The sequence below is a fragment of the Pipistrellus kuhlii genome, unplaced genomic scaffold (genome assembly GCF_014108245.1).
Source record: "Pipistrellus kuhlii isolate mPipKuh1 unplaced genomic scaffold, mPipKuh1.p scaffold_m20_p_3, whole genome shotgun sequence".
NCBI lineage: Eukaryota > Metazoa > Chordata > Mammalia > Chiroptera > Vespertilionidae > Pipistrellus > Pipistrellus kuhlii.
In genome coordinates, this window is record NW_023425529.1 from 167,596,385 (window position 1) to 167,619,124 (window position 22,740).

Genomic DNA, 22,740 nt, shown 5'->3' on the forward strand with positions numbered 1-22,740 from the left:
TCTACCTGGAACAGAATTCTCAATGTCTAAGATGCAGGCCATGTCTATAATCACTCAGATTGGGTTTCAGAAATTTCCTAAAATTATACTCAGTGGGTTTAGTAGCAGCTGGTACACTGAGGTATATGCATCTGCAGGGAAGAGTAGAGAACCAGGAAGAGAGTTTTGGAGCAACCTGGCACAGCTTTCCACTCCCTAAGTTGAGAGCCAGGGAAAGGGAAGGTCAGCAAGAACCCAAGTGTTCAGGAAGACTCAGCTTTCGGCAAGTAACAGAATTTAGAACCATTTATGCTTCTGGTGCACAAAAGTGATGCATTTAGTGAGCATGACGTCTAGTAGTTTGTTTCTTGTTGCTCCGGTAGGCACTACAGTTAGTAAGTAGTGTGCTGGGACTGGTTCTTGAGTCAATTGTGTATATCTTGTCCCAACTGGTGTTCAGTGACCTGTTGGTAGCTTGAAATCAGCCTTGTGGGAGTATTTACATCACTGGAATTTGTAAGTGTTACAAACCAGCCCTCCTCCCCCTCCAGTTAATCATTTCTCTAAACACCACTAACTCCATCTCAGCATGGGGCTAGGTCTAACAATCATGGAACCAACAGCCATGCCCTTTAAGTGATGAGAACAAAAGGAATTATCTTGACTTCCTTAAGAAGGGGAAGATAGGTGTGTCGTGCATCTTAGATGCCTGTTTATGAAGCAAAAATGGGTGAAGGCCAACTGGGGCCAAAAGTGACCAGGTGCCCCTTGACCTACTCCTTCTCACTCTGCTAATAACCCCACTGACCAGGGGCCCCTTGACTTAATCATTCTTAATCTGCTGGTAGGGAAAGCCAGAAAGATTGTAGTCCAACAGCAGACATAAATCATTCAACCTGAACAGGATTCTACAAGTAGCTAATCTCTTTCCCACAGTCAACACTTGAAATGCGAACTAATTAAAATTAACATCCATCATTTAAAGGGGGGGGGGGGTTATTTATTATGAATCACCTTGTTAGTCCAATGGGGAGATCCATGGAACGCTGCATAGTAGGGATTCATTCTTCTCAAGGAACAGGGCGGAGTTCATTAGCAGGACATGGTGGAGCTTGTCTTCTCGTGGAGAGGAGGAAGTTTAGGAAGCTTATAAAAAGCGCATGTTCTTGCTGTGAAATGCTGATGATGGTCCTCAAGGATATTTGCATTTTTATTTAGTTTGACTGATTCCCATCCAACTGCTTTCAGTTTCACAGCAAGTCAAGAGATCTGATTTCATCACCCACAGGCCGAAATACCTTTTCCCTCCTAAGCGCTCCCCAAGGGAAAAGGGCTGTGGGTCAGCTGCACAGCAATCTAGGATGTTGTTTTTCTTTTCCGTTTTGACAATACAGAAAACACCAAGCAAATGTCTGAAACATAATATTTGTTACAGGGTAGCGTGGGGATTATATCAGACTTTAATTACTCCTATGACTAATAAAGAGTCTCGTTTGTGAAAGACAGACCAGAAAAACACACCCAGCACAAACAAATGGTTAAGTCTTAAACCCTTAATTATGCTTCCTAGCAAAATGGTGGCTAATGAAAGCCATGTGTGCTAGGATCATGGCAGCCTCCCAGATTCCCGCAGACCCAGAGGGGAAGTCTCGCAACAGCCGAGCAGCAGCCAAACCTTTTTGGGTTGCCAGTCTAATTCCTCATTCTATCCTCCAGGAAGTTTTTTTCTTTCTATCCAGAAAGACCGCACTGAGGAATATCCATTCCATCTCATGAGCACTTTGTTTCCAGAGCACTGCTCCTACCGGTGGGTCACTCTGAAAGAATTGGTGAGGTGCTCTTACAATGGTATTTGGAGTTTTCCAAGTTCTTTACTCAGGTTGCCAAGTCACAGGAGGCAGAGTTGTCTAAGGACTAAGCTGATTACATTATGCAAAAAAAATAAATAAATAAAAATTCCTCCCCTGAAGGAAGGAAATGGGCACAAATATGAAGCTGTTAAAAACAACATGGGGTGGAGGGGGGGGTGGTGCTTTACACAAAGTTTAGTGGGATGACATAATGACACAGAGGAAATGGGTTTTGCAATTATAGTTTTCTAAATGGTCTGAACTTGGTCTGACTGCTGACATCATCTGGAGTGTTTACAAGGTCTCAAAAGGACTGCCCCTGATCCTCTATTCAAACTAGACCCCATCTGAGCTGGGAGGTCCTTTATGAATGCCACTGCTGAGGGCAGGAAGTTGAGAGCGTGAGCTTCATCCTCCAGGCGTCCTTCTGCTCCCTATTGGCGCTGCTCTGGGCTGTCTTGTGATTTGGTCTGGAACGTCTAGGTACAAAACATGAGGATGTTAGCCCCTGGTCACAATTAGATGTTTAAGTTCTTTAGGTCTTACTCTTTTGGTTTTCTTAATCAAAATAATGACAGACCACAAAGTCAAATCTGAGTTTATAATTTACGTGGTAATAAAAATAAAGACTTGCAAATCAGGCCTCGATGCAATTTGCCCCATCTGACTTCCCTGGTGCTCTTTGGTCCTCAGGAGCCAGGAGAACCGCTCACTACACAGTTCAACCCTCCCATGACCCCTCTACTGTTTGCTTGCATTATGCTTTTTTTCTCTTGCCCCAAATTCCTTTATCCAAATGGAAAAATAGATAAGTAATTTGTTATTTACAAGCATTTCTCCTAAAATTTAAATTGCTTTCCTGCTAGTATCTCCTGACATGAATCCTGTGTGAAATATACAACATATGGGAACTATTTCCATCTGGCACAAAGGAAAATAAGAATCTGCCTATATTGTAATTAGCTTCTAGACTTAACATGTTTAGGTCTGATCCACAATTGCATTGGTTGATTTTTTTTTCTTTTCACTTTTGGATAATTGAGTTTTAAAAACTGTAGTGGTTATAAGATGACTAAAATTCAGCCTACAGCTTCCTGTTTGAATGACAGGAAGAACTATGCAGAAAACAAGGACTGTGCAGTGTTTTACAAGTTATGATTCTAGATTTTCAATGCCCTTAAAAAGAACTAGAGGGAAAGGGGTTTTCTTTATTTATTTATTTAGGTAATACTTACAGCTTCTTTAGCAGAAGTCACGGATTCTTTAGGTAATGAAATAGGTGCTGATGGTGGTATGGGTGATGATGTAATTGGTGGCAGTTGTATAAACTTTTCATCCTTAAACATCAGAACTGAGAGTTGGGTTACTGGTTTTAAAACAATGTGCATGAGATCGATAGTCCTACTGCCATGACTACCAGGAACCTGCAACAATTATTTCAGATTCTGGCACAGGACTCAAGAGGCAAAATCTGGAACCTAATTACATATAACCAAATGCTGAACTTTCTTAGAAACAGTAATACAACAAATATTACTTATTAAAGAACACCATTAGAAGATCAGTTCTATTAAGAGGGTTACAAATAGAGAAATGAACTTATTTTCATATTTAACTTAAGCCTATGAAAAGTAATGGTGTAACCTTAGTTCCCTTCAGTTGAGGTGCTAAGTCCACCAAGTTCTCTTTAGATTCAGGTGAAGTAGGTGATTCCACAGGACTATCTATCTTCGGAGCCTAGGGAGAGAGATGTTATGTAAGCATGAACTTTCTGCTCTTCCTGAAACTCAGAAGCACTTCCACAGTTAGTAGTCAACGCTTTCTAGAACAATTCACTTTCCACTAAATCCCTAACTTGCTCCAACCCATATACCTTTTATGAGTAACATGAAGTATGTCCCTGAAATAGCAACTTAGTAGTATTTATCTTGCAGTTTTGAACACAAGTTGCATTCTAATTAAATTCTAGTATTTAAAATCTTCAATCATTTACAAGCTACTGGTTTGCCAATTCTGGTGGTATTCTAGTCTCAAAAAAGGTGCCATTTCTCAATTACTCATCTATTTCTAATGGCATGGTTAAAATTGACATTTATCATTGCTGGCTTCTAATGATACAAATTATTTAAATGGTAGGTGCTACTTAAAAGAAATTCCTATAAAACAAGGGAGAGAGTGGCATTCCAAAATAGCTAACTAATTTGTCTTTAAGAATTATATTAATTAAATTTGAAAAATATATCACTGCTCTTTGGAAATAAGTAATTTCTTTGTGTACATTGGAGGGAAAGGGGCTACATATATCCAAAATTATAGAATATTTGAAGTCTAAATTTTTATAGAGCCTAGCATGCTACTTGTTTTCATTTTTACATATGGAGAATAGAAGTTTTAAAACTGGACTTTTTTAAAAAGCAAAACAATAAAATGCCTAGGAGCTTGTCATTTTGTCTTTAATCCCTAGGTCTTTCTCAATCATTCCAGAAAACAACATCTGGATAAAGAGTTTCTGCCCATCTACTATAAGTCTGAGAACGCAAATTTAGCTCTGAGACGTTGTGCTATTCCAAGATTTCCTTGCTCCTGCCAGCAGTCAATGAATGACAGATAACTTTGATCTGCCTTGAAGACCAAAGATAGAGTAAGAAGAAAAACCCAATAGCCTGCCTGCCTTTTTTTTTTTTTTAACAAGGTCTGTGCTCCAAAACTGCTCCTACCTAGTTCCCCTAGAATCCTTCCTGGACAAAGCCCACATCCAGATTAGTCTCTGGAACTCTGCAAAGGGAAAGCAAGATGGGGTCTCCTGAAGTGTATTTTTCATGCTGGACTGCATATCATTTTCCTTGGCTTGTCCAAAGAGTCAACAGCATAACAAAGATTTAAAATGGTTGGTCCTCACTCCAGAATATTCCATCTAATCTACTAAACCACATGTGCAGCATGCTCTATAGGGCCTGTCCTTTCTCACCCATGTAGGTTCTGATTAGACAAGAAGCCACAAAGTAGAACAGTGCAAGGCCCTTTCTGGTGGACCCGAGCAAGATGCTCTAGTGACTGGGCCAGTCCTGTGTTCTCAGTAAAATACCAAAAGGAGAAAAAGAAAAAAAAAAAAAGACTACTGAGTTAAAGGCAACAACAACAAAGATTAGGACAATAAGTTGTAGAAAGACCAAAAGTTTAGATTCTACATTGGCCATTCGCTGCTTAAAAATTAATAGGAATCTGGACAAATGAAATAGATGTAATAGAACAAGAACCACTCAGTCTCAAAGGAGAAAGTGATGAAAACAGTCTGAAGACTAGATGGTTAATGAGAAGGAATGATCTGGACACCTATTAGTAAAACCAAATCAAGCTGGGTCAAAGGCAGTAACATCCCTACAGCAGAAGATAGTTTCAGTGATTTTAATATTTTCTAGGAATTTAAAAAGGATTTTAAGGCCAGTTGGCCAAAATTCCAAAAGAAATGCCTACTCTGACTACAAGAGGAAATAAGAGATTCGGGGAGAGGCCTCTGAGCCCAGTTACTCACCTCTCCACTTGGTGGGATCTCAATTGGCTTTGGCTTCACATCTATCAGATAGAAGGTTCTTGACATGAGCAAAAGAGAAGGGGGGACGTTCTCCTTCAGGTGGAGGTCCTGCCACTGGGGGATGAAACACGAAAATCACAGAATGGGAGACCTGGGTGGGACCCAGGATCATCTGCTTCCCTGGCTCTACAGCTTCCCCAGGCTCATGCTGATAATTCACGGCAGAATGAGGGTAAGAACGTCCCTCTTCTGGCTTTGGCACCAGTAGTTGGACAGCAACGCACTCCCCTCTGGTAAGATCCTCTCAAAGTCAGAGAAAGAACTTTTTATTAAACTCTTAAACCAACTGCGGATCAAAGAAGCTAAGTATCTTCTCTTGGGCATAAAGTAGACGTTAAAAAATAAGTCAACCTCATTAACACCAAAGAAACGAACATTAAAATGTGAATGAGATGTAAGTTTTCAAGTACCAGATTGGCCACGCTTTAAAATACATATATTTTTAGATCAATATATGCACAAGACAAAATTCAAAAGATCAAATGAAATCAATAAAAATAAGCCCGCCTTTTACCCCTCTTGCTATCCTATTTCCCTCCCTTAAAGCAATTCCTAACACTGGTACCAACTCCTAGTACAACCTTCCAGAGATATCCTATGTCCATACAAATATATCTTTTTTTATCTTTACACAAAGGGTGAGATACACACTTTTGTCCTTGCTTTTTTTTTTTTTTTTTTTTTACTGAAATATTGCATCCCGCAGATTGATTCATATAAGGAGATATAGAGCTGTCTCCTTTTTAAACATCTGTAAAGGATTCCACTGTATGGAAATGCCATGGTTTATTTGATTATACTCCTGGTAATGAATCTTAGGCAGTTTCTAATCTTTTGCTGTTACAGACAGTGCTGCAATGGATCGTCTTTTAATATGTCATTTTGCACATGTGCAAGAAGTGAAATTGCTAGGTCAAAGTAAATGCATTTTTAGGATTTGAAAGATAATGCCAAACCCCCATGGACATTTTTACCAACAATACATGAGTGTCCCTCTCCACAGCCTCACCTACATGGTATGTTTTCAAACTCTGGTCTTTGCCAGAGTGGATGTGGAGTCTCATAGTTTTATCTTATGAAGTTAAGATGTTTCATTTTGACTCATTTTCCTTTCTAGGAAATGTATGCCCATATTCTGACACAGGATTTTTAAATAATTCACAGTGCTGCATATTATGTGGCCGGATTAGTATCTTCACTCCCTTATAGTGGGATTGTAAAATGATACACCCCTGCACGAAAGTAACTCATTAAGAGAGTTGAACCCACTTAATGCACTCTGTTCAAGAAATAATTTCTTTTACTAACTCTCTACAATATGTCCATCTGCCAACCAGAGCAGGTCCAACATATAAGAGGAAAAACCTGACATGGTTTCAAAGCCCCAGCAATGGCTCCTGTTCCAAAATAACTTGTGTACACTTTATAGCACCTTTTACAATTATAGGAATGAGGATCCTTAATAGGAGTTACCCCTTTATTTTAAGGCATTACATTTAGGTGCACTCTCCCCCTCGGGAGCACACCCACACCTTTCTCTTCCCCTCGACCCCCCAGGTGTGCCCTTTGCCTTTCTCTCCCCTAAGCTCCAAGGGCCCTTCTGCCTCTGTAACTTGTTTCCTGAGCCTACCCAGCCCAGCCGGCTCACTTCTACTTCCTCTGTAACTTTCTAAAAACACTTTCTCTTGTAACTTGAAGGAAAAAAAAAAAAAAGGCATTACATTTAGTTAACATAAACGTTATCTGAGGGACAACATTAAACATCGGATACCAAAGCTAACAGTTTACATTGGTTCGGGGCACTAACCGGGACGGCAGTCCAGGTGAGCCTCAGGCAAGGCTACACCTCCAGACAGAGTCACACACAGGGCAGGCCTTTATTAAAGCGTCTGCCCAGGTCCTTTCAAGACCTGGAGTAGGCAGAATTCTAAGGTGGCCCCGAGATTCTCAGTCCCTCATGCACCCACAGCTTCCCCAGGTTATTCATTCAAATACTAATTTGGTGCTGCTATGAAGGGATTTTGCAGATATAATTAAGGTCCCAAGTCCGTTAACCTTAAAATGGAAAGATTATCTGGTAGGCCTCACCTAATCACGTGAGACCTTTAAATCTGGAACTAGAGATAAAAAAAAAAAAAAGGAACTGTGATTTAAAGCATGTGGGAGATTGGCATATGAGAGGTTCTTTGCAGATGGAGGTGACCTAGGGGTTAAGGAATGCTGGTGGCCTTCAGGACTGAGTAATCCAGGGCTGACAGCCAGTGAGGAAACAAGCACCTCGGTCCTGCAGCTAAATTCAGCCAACAAGTGGAATGAGCTTGGAAGTGGGGTCTCCCCACAGCCTCCAGAAAGGAACGCAGCCTGCACCTCTGACCTACAGGACCAGGAGCAAATAAATGGGCGTTGTTTTAAGCCAGTAAATGTGATTATTTGTTATGCATTCATGGAAAACTAATACCGAACTTCATCTCAGTCCAAAAATCTAGCTGCTTTGGTATCTCCACCGCTCAATTAAATAAAGCAAATTAGGTAAAATGGTTCACTTGCAATGTAGCAATCACAAAATAAGTCTTCAAAGTGTAGAGAAGAAAGCCAGTAAAAAGGCCCAGGAAAGCTGCTACTTGCCTCTGTGAGCTGTTGGGTCAGTTGTTCCTCAGTGAGACCCAGTGATCTCATCCCTCGGGCCCTACAGGCAGCTTGTAGTTCTGGCACACTCAAAGCACTCACCCCTTCATTGGCAATTGCCTGAAAGAAATGTAAGGAATGGTGCTGGATCTTTTGGTTCCAATTTCACCTAACTCCAACAAGTCAGGGGAAACACAGGATCTGATGCTTCCAACACTTAGTGCCCATACTGACTGCTGCAAAGGCCAGCCACCTATAAAAATAAGGTGACTTAGGAAGGTGTGGCAATTGAGATGAAGGGCATCCTGCCAAAAGGTATTCTATAAAAGCCTAATATGCAAATTGTCCCCTCAACTGGGAGTTTGGCCAGGGGCAGGGCTGGCTGGCCAACCTCCTGCAGCCCCTCCCCGCAGCTGGCCCTGTCCCCAACACCCCATCCGGATCAGGGGCAGGGCTGGTCAGACCCCACCTGTGCACAAATTCATGTGCCGGGCCTCTAGTTAATAATATCAGAGATATTTACATAACTTCTCAACACTCTGTCAACCAAAGTAATTATTTTCCCCCTTGATTTGCATTTGCCTACTTGTGATGCCTCTATTCTTCCCCTTCATGGCAGCTTTCAGTTTCATTTAGAAAATATTTCACTTGAAAAGCTTTCCATGTACCATCTGTTGCCTGTCCCAGTGGTATTCTTTCCCCCACTGTCGCCCACCAAAACCCCAGGAATGGCCTTAACTCTCTGGTCCACAAAACTCCCTCAGTAAATAACACAGTTTCTGCTTGGTGTGACACAAAACTATGATACTCCTGAGACCAGTATTGTTTATTCTGAAGTTCTGAAAACAACTGAAATCTAAATGGGGCTGGTGAGATCTCTTAATTTCAAGAGAGGAAGGGAGATGAAGAGGAAGATAAAAATATCAGTTATGAGAATCACTGATTGGCTGCCTCCTGCAGGCTCCCTACTGGGGATTGAGACCACAACATGTGCTCTTGACCAGAATTGAACCCGGAACTCTTCAGTCCACAGGCCGATGCTCTATCCACTGAGCCAAACCAGCTAGGGCAGAATTCTTTAAAGCAGCTGATACACATTCAAGGAAGATTCTTTCCATTTTTTTTTTTAAGGAGTCTAATTAGCAATTATAGTCCAAATTGTGCCTTTCTTTCACAGATGTCTAGGCCCTACTTTCCCTCCCTTTCTTGCCACCCCTTCTTACCAATCCAGCTCACCCAGCAGAACATTTACTTTGGCACCAGTTCTGCGGGGAGGGAGCAGAGGTGTGGGGGTGGAGTCCTGTCCTTAGCGGAAGACTCAGGAATCTACTGGGCTGCCGTTCCTTCCTAGTGGGTCCTAACTGCTTTAGATTAGTCCCAGCTAAGACTTCCAAATTACTAATTGCTTATAATGGCCTTCTCAAGAAAATGGGTCAGAGTATAGTAACTCCTAAAATGAATAATCAAGGTTCAGGTTGTCATGGTAATAGTTATTAAAACCATTCCTTTTCCTAGAACCCGGTCCATGAGCAGACTACAGAGGATACTGCACTTTATCACAAAGCCATCCTAAGATATCTCCCAAAGCCTTGCTAATTCCCTAGAGAGAGAGTTAAGCTCTTACTTCATCATCTGCCTTTATAGACTTCAGTTTCATCAGAAGCTGAAAGCGGAGCAAATTGTTGGTTCCAAAATACTGCACTTCTAGCAGTTTGCAAAGGGCAATCAGCTGTGGTCGATGTAAGTCCTTCAGGGTTAGCTCATCTTCAAACAGTTTGGAAAAGCTAACTATCTCCTTTGTGCTGGGCCTGTGGCCTATTTGGACCTAGGCAGTGGGACAAATGGGCTCAATTAAACAATTAAAATATGTTTCCTGATTAATTTAACTTTCCCAGTAGACAATTTGAAAGACACACCAAAGCATTAATAGATTCTATCTTAGGTCTAGTAATGGGCCCTGTGGTACAAAGAGAAGTAAAGAAATTGAAGTCAGCCTAAATCAACTGAAAACTCAGGAATAGTTCAAACATTTGCCTAATTCTGTTCTTTCCAAGAAGCTATCATTGTCTTCAGCACATTGGCTGCTTTAAGATAGACATTTCTGAAAAAAAACACACAAAAAAAACACAAAACTATAAACATTTGCAATTTTATATCTATACGACTTAGATTTGCAAATTCAAAGATTGTAAACAGTTTGGAAGATCCATGATAACATGCATATTTCATAAAATTCCCAGTCCAGAAGTTGTTTGGTATTATTAGGTCCAGTAATAATTAGTGTCGTTTTCTAATACTTTTTAAAATCGAATTTATTTAAACAATACAACAAAATTTAATCAACAATATAGTTGCCGATGTTTTCTACTACTTGTGCCCAACGCTCAGGAAGCATTTTAATCCCTCTGTTGTAAAATTCTTGTGATTTTGATGCAAAAAATTCGGTCAATGCATTTTTGAGGCATTCTTCATTATTAAATTTTTTTCCAAGAGGAAAGTTTTGCAAAGAACGAAACAAATGGTAATCGGAAGGGGCAATATCAGGAGAATATGCAGGTTGAGGGAGAACTTCCCATTCCAACTGGCAGTTTTTCAGCAGTGATTCTTGCAGTATGCGGTCGTGCGTTATCGTGGTGAAGAATTACGCCCTTCCGATTAATCAGCGCGGGTTCTTTTTCTCTTAAAGCTTGGGCTAACCTTTCCAATTGGGCACTATACACTGCACTTGGAATGGTTTGGTTAGATGGTAAAAGTTCATAATGAAGAATTCCTTTAAAATTCCACCAAACACACAACAACTTTTTTCGAATGCAAGTCAGATTTTGCGTGGGCTGCGGAGCCTCATTTTTGTCCAACCATTGAGGCCACCTTTTCAAATTAACATACAGCACCCATTGTTCATCTCCGGTAACAATTTGCTCTAAAAACGGCAAACGGTTTTGACGAGAGAGGAGCGAACTGCAAATTGTGACTCTTTGATTACGGTTGTTGTCGGTCAACTCATGAGGAACCCATTTTCCAAACTTTTGAACTTTGCCAAGTGCACGCAATTGATTGGAAATTGTTTTTGTGAACAATTTAAAGTTGTCGCAAGCTCTTGTTGGGTAATTTGAGGATTTTGCACCAAAAGAGCTTGAAGAGCTTCTTGATCAAAATTGGACACACGGCCTCGACCACTCTTGTCATCTAACGAAAAATTTCCCTCGCGAAATTTCTCAAACCAACGCTGGCATTTTCTGGCGCTAACTGCATCTTGACCAAGAGCACTACAGATGTTTTTTGCAGCCTCACTTGCTTTTCTTCCTAATTGGAACTCGTAAGCATGCAGTGCCGAATATGCTCTTCATCTGCCATCTTCTTAGCCCTAGTTTTGCAACAAAAACCAAACCAAACACAAACTTTTTCAAGCAAAACTTGTTAATTGCACTTCACACGTTCTGTAGATACCACGTGTTTGAAGGTTATGTCAATACAAGTCAACGCCAAGCAAGATTTTAAACGAATGTTAAAAAACGACATTAAGTATTACTAGACCCTATATTATCAAAGACTGACACCTTTTTGACATAGGATGAGAACTGCTGCATAGATGCCTCTCCCAGCTTGCTCCTGTTCCTCTTTGGCATTTCTGAAATTGTTTCTTGAAGAAATCTTGCTAGTTGCAACTTTGCAGCCATTTTCTTTCTCTGTTTTTCTTCCTTAATAATAGAAGAGGAAAACTTAATCAGTCCTTCATGATTACAACTTGGTAGATAAAGATGCAAGAAAAAGAACTGTTACCTTGTTCTTGTTCATCCCTATTTCATGTATCAATATTATTCTCAAACCTAATTGAATGTTTTCTGTGAGAACCAGAGCAAATAAAAAGTAGTCTCTGTTAATTTTACCCTTTATTTATTGCTAATACAATGATCATAAATATTTGATAGATAAAAAATGTCCCCTCAATTGTAGACGTTGTCATTATTTAGAATGAGATACTATTTCCTTTTTTACATCTTATTTTTAAACTACAGTAAATGGTCAACACTATTTTGTATTAATTTCATATGTACAGTATAGTGGTTAGACAATTATATATATTACACAATCTTCCCGATATTTCAAACACCCACCTCACACCAAAATAGTTATTACAATATTATTAATTATATTCCCTATGCTATACTTTCATCCCATGATTATTCTGTAATAACCAATTAGTAATACTCCTTTCACCTTTTTCACCCAACCCCCAACCTCTCTCCCCTCTGGCAACCAGCAATCTGTTCTCCGCATCTATGGGTCTGTTTCTGTTTGGTTTAATCATTTATTTTGCTCTTTAGATTTAAATGTAAGTGAAATCATATGGTATTTGTCATTCTCTGCCTGACTTATTTCACTTAGCTCAATACCCTCAAGGTCCACCCATGCTGTCACAAATAGTAACACTGCATTCTTTTTTAAGGCTGAGTAATAGTCCATTGTATGTATGTACCAGCACTACAGCTTTTTAATCCACTTGTCTATTGACAGACACTTGCATTGTCTGAATTACTTATGAGATACTATTTCTTGCTTTAGCTGGTTTGGCTCTGTAGATAGAGCCTCCACCTGAAGAGTCCTGGGTTCAATTCTGGTCAAGGACACATGCCGGGGTTGTGGGCTTGATCCCCAGAAGGGGCATTCAGAAAGCATCCAACCAATGTTTCTCTTTCATCATTGATGTTTCTATCCCTCTCTCCCTTCATCTCTGAAATTAATAAAAATATATTTAAAAGTAGAGTGGACTGACAATTCTCGGGGAAAAGAGGAGTGGTGGATGCGGGAAGAGACTGAACATAAACTGTGCACCTGTGGATGAGGACAATGGGGGTGTGTGGAAAGGGCAGAGGATGGGGTGGGAACCTGGTTGGGGGGGGGGGGGGAATGAGGAACTTTTGTAATAATATGAACAATAAAGATTGATTTAAAAAATAAATAAATAAATAAATAAATTTGATACCTAATATATATATATATTTTTTAATTAATTTATTTATTTTTTTAAACTGGAGACCTGATGCACAAAATTTATGCATGGGGGAGAGGGGTGTCCCTCAGCTTAGCCTGCACCCTCTCAAATCTGGGACCCCTCAAGGGGTGTCCAACTGCCCTCTCACAATCCAGTAATGCTGGCTCCCAACCACTCACCTGCCTGCCTGATCGACTGCCCCTAACAGCTTCTGATCATTCCCAGCCTGATCATCCTCTAACCTAGGGGTGTCGAACTCAATCAGAGAAGGGGCCAAAATCTAAAATCCAGCCTAAATCGCGAGCCGAATGGTTTACTGAACAGTCATAAACTGTCATTGTGATGGAAACGCAGCGGAGTGCAGTGATGACAGCGCCGTGCGGGCCACATTGCAAGGCCTGGCAGGACGGATTTGGCCCGTGGGCCTTGTGTTTGACACATGTGCTCTAACCACTCCCATGACAGCCTGATCAACGCCTAACCTCTCCCTGCTGGTCCAATTGCCCCTAACTGCCCTCCCTTGCCAGCCTGCCCCCCCCAAATGTCTTCCCCTACAGGCCTGGTTCCCCACAACTGCCCTCCCCTGCAGGCCTGGTCCCCACAACTGCCTTCCCCTGCAGGCCTAGTCCCCCACAACTGCCCTCCTCTGCAGACCTGAATCCTCCCTAACTGTCCTCCCCTGCAATGTTGGAGTGATGGTCAATTTACATATTACTCTTTTATTAGATAGGGTAATAAAGAGGTAATATGCAAATTGACCATCACGCCAATACACAAGATGGCCGCCCCTAAGCGGTCAAAGGTGGCTGCCCCCACGTGGACACAAGATGGCCGCCACAAGATGGCCAGCAAGGGAAGGCAGTTGGGAGAGACTAGGCCTGCAGGGGAGGGCAGTTGAGGGGGACCAGGCCAGCAGGGGAGGGCAGTTAGCGGCGACCAGGCTGGCAAGGGAGGGCAGTTAGGAGTTACTGGGCTGTCAGGGGAGCAGTTACACATTGATCAGGCTGGCAAGTGAAGGGTTAGGCGATGATCAGGTTGGCAGGCAGAAGTAGTTAGGGTCAATAAGGCAGGCAAGTAGTTGGGAGCCAGCAGTCTTGGATTGTGAGATCAGGCCTAAACGGGCAGTCAGACATCCCTCAAGGGGTCCCAGATTAGAAAGGGTACAGGCTGGGCTGATGGACACACACCCCTCCCTGTTCCAGAGCATGAATTTCATGCACTGGGTCTCTAGTATAGGATAATAATAAAATAAACACATAAATAAGATACTGTTTCTTAATCTGGTGTAAACAATCTAGACTTCTAGTTGAACAAACCACTGGTCTGAATGGCCCTGGAGTTTGCTTGAGCCATAAACAAAGAAAACTAAATAATTAACTCTACCCTAAAGTAGCTTATAGTTTAAGTAATGTAAAACAAACACAATTTATGGGTTAAGTGCTATAATAGATATGAACCAAGCACTATACAGAAGAGAAATGAGTGTACACTCTTAAGAAACTATATTGACCATTATTTCTAAATCCTTGTTCATCATCAGAAATGCAGTGTGGCCAAGGCAGCATGGCTCAGTGGTTGAATGTTGACCTATGAACCAGGAGGCTATGATTTAATTCCCAGTCAGGGCACTTGCCTGGGTTGCAGGCTCAGTCCCCAGTATGCGGCATGCAGAAGGCAGCCAATTAATGATTCTCTCTCACCATTGATGCTTCTATCTCCCCCTTCCTCTCTGAAATCAATAAAAATATTTTTTAAAAGAAATGCAATGTAGTGGCATTTTCAAAATAACCATGGTCAGGATTCAGGGCAGTACTGAGCAGGAATATATATCTTATATATACATATTTTTTTTTAGTTGCCCAAGAGATTCTAATGATCACCCAATTATGGCAATCTTTGTTTTTTAGAAAGATCTTAAGGGACTCAGCCAAAAACTCACACAATGGAAATACCTTGATTAGTCATTACATTAGTCAATACCATTTTTAGACATCCATTACACTCAATTGTATCCATATCCATATACATATCCATAAAGAGAATTGATCTATGAACAAGGAGGTCATGATTCAATTCCTGATCAGGGCACATGCCTGGGTTGTGAGCTCAATCCCCAGTGTGGGGTGTGCAGAAGGTAGTCAATCAATGATTCTCTTTTATCATTGATGTTTCTATCTTTCTCTCTCTCTCTCCCTTCCTCTTTGAAATCAATAAAAAAATATTTTTAAGTACACATCCATCTGCCCACTTATTGAGCATCTACTATGTGCTAGAGAAAAAATGAGTAAAATCAGTTATGGAACTTCTATTCTAATGGGAGAGACAAACAGTGACTAAAGATAAACTAGTAACTCCACAAATGGATGTAAAAGTATAATTGAGAAGTACTATGAAAGAGAAATGCATGGTACTGTGCTCCGATATAAATAGAAAGCTAGCACTCTTGTTTGCTTGGAACAAAGAAAACAAGAAATAATTTTCTAGGACTGTGTCCATGATGTGTATATATGTATGTTCAGGAATAAATAGTGTTGAGATAAGAGGAATATTTAGATAAATCACTTCTATCTCTCCCCCACCTCCCCATCTTCCCACATTCACTAACACTTTCCTTAGAAACCAATGGTATTAATTCTAGATCCTAATTATTATACTTTTAATATAAGTACATTAAATCACTGCCAAGCAGTAATATATTGCAATTTGATTCTATGCTTTCATTGTCCATCAAATCTACCTTCAAGTTTTTGTTTCTAATGCCATGTTCATAATTTAGGCTTGGTCCTCTCTCTTACTATTACAATAGCATTCTAGCTGATTCCCTTCCCCTGACCACCCTCCCCCTTGGCTCCGCTCTCTTCAATCCTTTCTGCCAGCAAAATTATTTTTCTAAAACACAGACCTAATAATCATGTTACCCACCACCTGCCGAAATTTACCTTCCATCACTAACCACCTAAGGTAAAGTCTGAATTTCATAGGGTGGTAGATGCTGACCAACCTGATCCAACATAAAACCCTTGTCTTGTCTACCATTGATCCTCTTGTATTCCAACCATAAACAACCAATCAGTGGTCTGCACTATGTCAAACTATTCTTCCTATCCAGAACACTTTTCCAACATTGGGTCCTACAGGTACCTCTTCTGTCAAACATTTCCCAGTCCGATTTAAAAGTTGTCCTGTTTGTCCCCTTAGTACTGTGTTCAGATCTTCATACCACTGTCTAGTAGAGTGGCACAGAATAAAGAGAACAAAGGAGCTGCCTCTGTTTTCTAGCTCATCGCCTTCCCAGTGACCATCAAATGAGGACACCCTCTTCTCAGAGACTATTCAAAAGCACTGAAGGGTCTGTTCGACTGAATCAATCATGCCTGCCATTCAACCAGTCACTGAAATAACAGTGGTTTATGTTTGCTTTATGATTGTTTGCTTGTTTGTTAATTCTCAGCTGAGGATATTTTTCCACTGATTTGTAGAGAGTAGAAGGTAGGAAATCTCACATCGGTTGGTTGCCTCCGGCACGTGCTCAGACCAGGCCAGAATCAAGCCAGCAACCAAGGTAAGTGCCCTTGACCGGAATTGAACCCATGCTCCTTCAGTCCACAGGTGGATACTTTAATCACTGAGTCAAATTGACTAGGGCTTCTTTATTTTTCAACAGTTAAAAACAAATTAAAGTTCAATGGAGAAGAGTAGCACACGTAAAAAGAAAGAAAGAAAGAAAGAAAGAAAGAAAGAAAGAAAGAAAGAAAGAAAGAAAGAAAGAAAGAAAGAAAGAAAGAAAGAAAGAAAGAAAGAAAGAAAAGAAAAGACTCTTGACACTGAAGTTACACCTCTGTCTTTGGCCAAGATGAGCTGCCACAAGGTCTGCCCACCTGCAATGGATGGTGCAGGGAACTGCTCCAGCTTCCTGATCAAGTGGAACAAGCAGACAGACAGCTGGAAACCCAACAGTCTGAAGGCCCACAACTCCTTCCACAACAACGGGCTGATTCACAGTAAGACAGTGGATGTGGAGTCAGCAGGCCCATGGTAAGGGTGTGGTGGTCATTCTGAGGCGGAGATTCGGCCAGCAAAGGCCGGCTACCTACCTGTGGACCACCATCAACAAGAGCACCCAGTGCCAAGCAGCATCTGGTACATGATGCAGGAGCATGTACTGCCTAGATCTGCAGATCTGGCAAGGCGGCCACCCGCCGGGCAGACCATCCTGCATAGCCAGAAACCTGTGATGGTGCAGAGGAAGTGGCTGCTTCACCCCAAAGCAGTAAAGGTGTTAACAACTTTCCTCAGGGAAAAAAAAAAAAAAAAAAATGAAGTAAATTAACCCAACATGGATCATAGACTCAAAACTGTAAAACACCTACTAGGAGAAAATCTTAGATGACCTTGGATTTGGCAAGTTTTTAGATACAACACCAAAAGCACGATCCAAGAAAGAAAAAACACTAAGGCAAGCCTATTGATTTTTTTAAAAGTTAAAAAATCCTACGTACCTTTTTGGATTCACTTTCAAAAGTTGATGGCAACATCTCTGGGAAGAATTTCAGAAACACTGGTATTAAGAATTCCATGAAGGGTACAATTATGAACACCATAAATGGAACCAAGCGGAAGAAATCAACACAAGTCCTCAATAGCTAAAGAATTAAATGCATATGCAATATTCATTATTTTAAAATGTGCCAAAAACAAAAACAATAAAAAAAACAGAACAGAAACCCCTGAAACTAAAAAGGCTGCTTTGGCTCTGAAAGTCTGCAGCTGTTTATAAAATGGGAAGGTGGGATTTTCCTCTTTATCATAGCTCTGAAGTAACATTTAAGGGATATCCTCAAGGAAATCTGTAACAATCAAAATATATTATTGGTATCTTATAGCTTTCATCTAATTTAGGGGTCTGGACTTTAATAACATAGTATCTGTTAAAATTGTTTTTTAATGCATATACTTAATATATTAACAACAGTTTGTATTTCAGGTGCACAGATCGAACCTGCAGCCTCTCAACACCTTGAAGAGATTAGAAAATATAATTATAACCATTCTATAGGCAAATATATACAAATTTAAAAATTTTGCCTACAGTTGTACAGTAAGTCAATAGCAGACAAGTAAGAAACTCAGATATTCCCAATCTTTATCATCAGTTACCATCCCTACTTTGGGATTTTTTTTTAATGAATTTTAAATTGAGTTTAAAACTTGGTTCCTAAATAGTTCATTTTAACTTTACTTTTTTTTTTTAATATGATTCTTGCCTACCTTTCGTCTGTCTCGTCTGGTCAGCGCATGTCCACGCAACAGCCTCCAAATCATTTTGACAGCAACTTTGGTGTCAAGCCAAAGAAAATAGAATCCATTGTAATAATGTTTAAGTTCACCCATAATTCTTTGTCCATAAGATTGCTTTTCTTCCTTCGTCTCCATACCAGTTTCTTTTGTGGGCTGAGAGCTTGTCTCCTGTGGTTTTGGGGGGGTTTGCTCCAGCTGAGGTCCATCAGGGACCTTTTGTAGCCAGCAAGTTGATGTGTGTAGCTTTTGTGTTATCCTAGTTGGTAAGTGATGTCCTTTATTGCCTGACTGACTAGGATAGGAGTACTTCCTGCTTCCATAGTTCTTCACAAATGTTTTATTTAAATGGGAATCTGGCAAGTGAAGAAATGCAAGTGATGGGAAACAAGAAGAGCAGGTGGGATGTACAAAATGGCTAGGGAATCTGGAATAAAGAGCAACATCCTCTGAGTTGAGCACAAATGATTACAAATTTAAAGTTAAAGAAATAGATACTATATCTGGTCAAAATACGTAGTTTTAAAGCCTGTATTTTTAAGCAAATGATGTATGTCCATTAGTGAATGAAATAGCTTTTTACCCCAGTTGAAGAACAGTAACCTTTATGGTAGAATAATATACTCTACAAGAAATATTAGTAAGTTCATTCCAAGAATAATTGCTATAGTAGAAGTTAGAAAACCTATTTATTTAAAAATCTAATAGCAAATAGTTTCCCACTAGGGGTTATATTTGAAAGTTCTTTCTCTTTCTACTACCAGAAAACAGGTGGAAGACTTATGCTGTCATCTACTCTACTGACAATAGGAATGTTATTTGAACAAAGCTGTCCAAGGTCCTTTTGGGGGTTAACCAATCACATAAGATTGCCTTGTCTATGTACTGCCCATAGATTCCCTCAAGTGAGAGACATTTACAACCCAAATGGCCTTCACCTAAGATTCCTGAAGAACCTTAGTAATAAAAACTAGAATTGGGGCACTAAATGGTTTGGCTCAGTGGATAGAAAATCAGCCTGTGGACTGAAGGGTCCCAGGTTCGATTCTGGTCAAGGGCATGTTTCTTGGTTGCAGGCACAACCCCAGTAGGGTGCAGGAGGCAGCTGATCGATGTTTCTTTTTCATCGATGTTTCTAACACTCTATCCATCTCTCTTCCTTCTCTGTAAAAAAAATCAATAAAGTATTAAAAAAAAAAAAAAAGAACTAGAATTGGGCACGCCAGTCAGGGATCTCTACATTCTACTTTTGCCATAGCGTACAGTCTTCAGTTAGACTAGCACATCAGACTGTTTTAAAAATTAAAATAAGATGATCTAGGCAAAGAAAATTCCTGGCAAAGAGACTTCTTTTGGCCAAGAGATGGCTTTTTCCATTCTTTGTTTTTGAAGCATGCCAAGATTTAACACTTTCTGAATGGCTAAAAGGGAATATGTCCAATGTATCCAGCACACAGTAAGTTCTTGGTGAATATTCTTTGTAATAAATAAGTGATAACAGATCTTGTTGGGGCAGGTATAGGCCCTAGGACTGGCTTGTTTGACAATCATTTGACTCCTTTTCATATGTAAAGGCCTCATGTAATATTCATCAATGACATTCTAAAACCATTACATCTTCTATCTTACCTGTACCACACAGCTACAAAATGACTCACCTGAGTTCTAAAGCATATTGAAAATTTGGGATAAGTTTAAATACATTAAAATACCAGCTTCCTAAAAACCAACACAGTTAAAAACAACAAGTCTTTAACTGTGTACTAAGCCTATCCTTTTATATATACTTTTCCATCTAGAAGAATGAAGTTCACATTAATATTGGAGACAGGAGAGAAATTCCAAGACTTACCTTGTTCGGGCAAAAACTAAGACTTTATTATAACAGTAGACAGCCATATTTATATTTGTTTCAACTAGTCAACATAAGGACCTAGGCAGAAGGAGTAAGTAAACAATTCAGTATTTGAAAAAACATCAATTGTAAAGGCATCAGGATTTAAGTGTTTTTAACTACTACAAGGGTAAAATATTTGCATATTCTATTCAAGGTGTAAAGTACTGCCCTGGCCAGTGTGGGTCAGCTGGTTGAGCAGTCCTCCTGTACACAGAAAAGTCACGGATGGATTCCTGGTCAGGGGTCCAGGCATGGGGGAGGCAACCTCACATCAAGGTTTCTTTCTCTCTCTCTCTCAGTAAAAACATATTTTTCTTTAAAAAAAAAAAAATATGTTTCTTTATTGATTTCAGAGAGTAAGGGAGAAGGAGAGACAGGAACATCAATGATGAGAATCAGCGATTGGCTGCCTTCTGCATGCCCCCCACCGGGGACTGAGCCCACAACCCAGGCACGTGCTGGAATCAAACCAGGGACACTTCAGTTTACAGGCTGACACTCTATCCACTGAGCCAATATTTTTAAATATAAAACAAACTAGTGGCCTGGTGCATGAAATTTGTGCATGGTGGGGGGTGATCCTCAACCCAGCCTGCACCCTCTCCAATTTGGGACCCCTTGGGGGATGTCCAAATAGCAGTTTAGGCCCGATCCCTGTGGCAGTCAGACATCCCTCTCATAATCCTGAACTGCTGGCTCACCCGCCTGCCTGCTTGATTGCCCCTAACCACTCTGTAACTGGCCTGCTCGACCCCCAAGTACCCCCTTCTTGCCAGCCTGATTGCCCCCAGCTGCCCCCGCCCCCACACCAGCCTGCTTGCCTTTAACTGCCCCCCAGCTTGATCACACACACACACATACACACACACACACACACACACACACACACACACGCACTGCCCCAGCCTGCTGATCGCCCCTAACTACCTCTGCCTTGGCCTGCCACCATGGCTTTGTCCTGAAGTAGGAAGGACATCTGGAAGGTTTACTGGTCTAATTAGTATATTACCCTTTTATTAGTATAGATTATTGCCCTTCCCACCACCAATGGCTCAGGGGTTGAGCAGACCTATGAACCAGGAGGTTCCAGGACAGAGCACATGCCCCGTGTAGTGTAGGCTCAATCCCCAGTGGGGGGGCGCGCAGAGGCAGCAAATCAATGATTCTCTCTCATCATTGATGTTTCCCTCTCCCCTTCTCCCTTCCTTTCTGAAATCAATAAAAATATATATTAAATAAATAAAACGAATTTTTTTTTTAAAAGATTGAAAGCAGTGCAGATGTACATGGTACCTAATAGTTCAAGTGGAGGTAAACCGGTTTCCTGCGCTAGTGATTCTCCGCAGAGCTTTCTACCTTGAAAAACGCTTCACAGAAACCTTCCTCCTTCCTGTGGCGCTTTCCAGCCAAGGGCAGGCAGCAAGGAGCCTTAGTATCTGTCTTAGCATCAGCTCTGCTTTTCTGCAGCTGGGGGAAAAGTACCAGGGTCTTTCGTGGACGGAAACCTCAACCACAGGACAGACATCTTTGCTCAAGGGTTCAAATCATACTTTGAAACACCCTAACCCAGACTAAGCACGGGCGTCCTCCTGCGGGAGGGAGCCCAGACCCCATCCGGGGGGCCCAGGGAAACCCGGCTCAGCGCTGCGGGCAACCACTTCCCAGGCGGCCGGAGCCCCGCCCGCGCCCATGCCCCGCCCACGCCCGCACCCGGAGCCGCAGCCGCCGCCTCCCTCGTCTTCCGGCTCTGGGGGATCTGGGCACCCTGCGCCCTCGCCTCCCTCTGCCGGTGGCTCTGGCGCGCGTGGTGTGGACGGGCTGTGTCTGGTGCGGCGGGGTCTGCAGTGTTTCTTCTGGAGTGTATTTGGTGCGGGCGTGGTGCAGGCCGGCGATCCGGGTTTATGGGAGGCAGACGAGAAGCAGGACACGGGGTACCGAAGAGAAGGGAGGAAGTGAAGCACGAAAGAGGGGGCGCGGAGACTGAGCTCCGAGGCTGTTGGGCGGGCCAGGGGGCGCGGAGAGCGCGCTGGGCACCTGGAAGCGGTCGGGGACACACTGGGCGCCGGTGGGGGACACACCAGAAGCCGGGGGAGCGGGCTCCGCCGGGAAAAGGCGGGCGCGGTCCGCCGGGTCCCTGCCCGCGGATGTGGCCGGCCCACCCCTACCTCCTGGGCCGGCTCCCGCGAACGGCCGGCCGCTCAGTCCTCCAGCCCCTTCCCGAGGCCCCCGCCCCGGCGCCCCAAGCTAGACGGGCCCGCGGCCGTCTCTATGGCTCCTCCCCTTTCCTGGCGCTGACGTCACCAGGAGTGACGACATCGCCCACCAATGGGCGCTCGGGTTCTGCGGAGCGGGCGTGCCCTCCGCGGTGGCATTCCCGGAGGGAGGCTGCGAAGCCCAGTTTTCCCTCCGGGCGACCGGACTGACGTCCCTGTGGGGTGTAGTGTAAGGAGGCTCTGTGTTCAGGGGTGGGAGGAAAGCAAGACCTGCATTTTCCTCTCTGTCCCCAGTC

The 22,740-nt window shown here is 42.1% G+C and overlaps 1 protein-coding gene across 9 annotated transcripts; it reads right to left on the minus strand.

Moving 5' to 3' along the window:
* Positions 1-957: 957 nt before the first annotated feature.
* Positions 958-22,649, minus strand: LETM2 (leucine zipper and EF-hand containing transmembrane protein 2). 9 transcript variants are annotated; one of them, XM_036455228.2, is made up of 11 exons: positions 22,397-22,641; positions 20,187-20,267; positions 18,308-18,761; positions 17,539-17,682; positions 11,604-11,744; positions 9,671-9,871; positions 8,047-8,166; positions 5,362-5,475; positions 3,474-3,566; positions 3,065-3,166; positions 958-2,308 (listed from the first exon to the last, which is right to left on the minus strand). In XM_036455228.2, exons 2-11 carry the CDS (start codon positions 20,231-20,233, stop codon positions 2,264-2,266), a joined length of 1,461 nt encoding a protein of 486 aa, XP_036311121.1. In that variant the 5' UTR covers positions 20,234-20,267; positions 22,397-22,641; the 3' UTR covers positions 958-2,263. The 9 variants fall into 9 exon arrangements, with proteins under 9 accessions (XP_036311121.1, XP_045444828.1, XP_036311125.1 ...); XM_045588872.1 differs by having other exon boundaries at positions 21,942-22,641; XM_036455232.2 differs by having other exon boundaries at positions 18,308-18,690; positions 22,397-22,638.
* Positions 22,650-22,740: the final 91 nt, after the last annotated feature.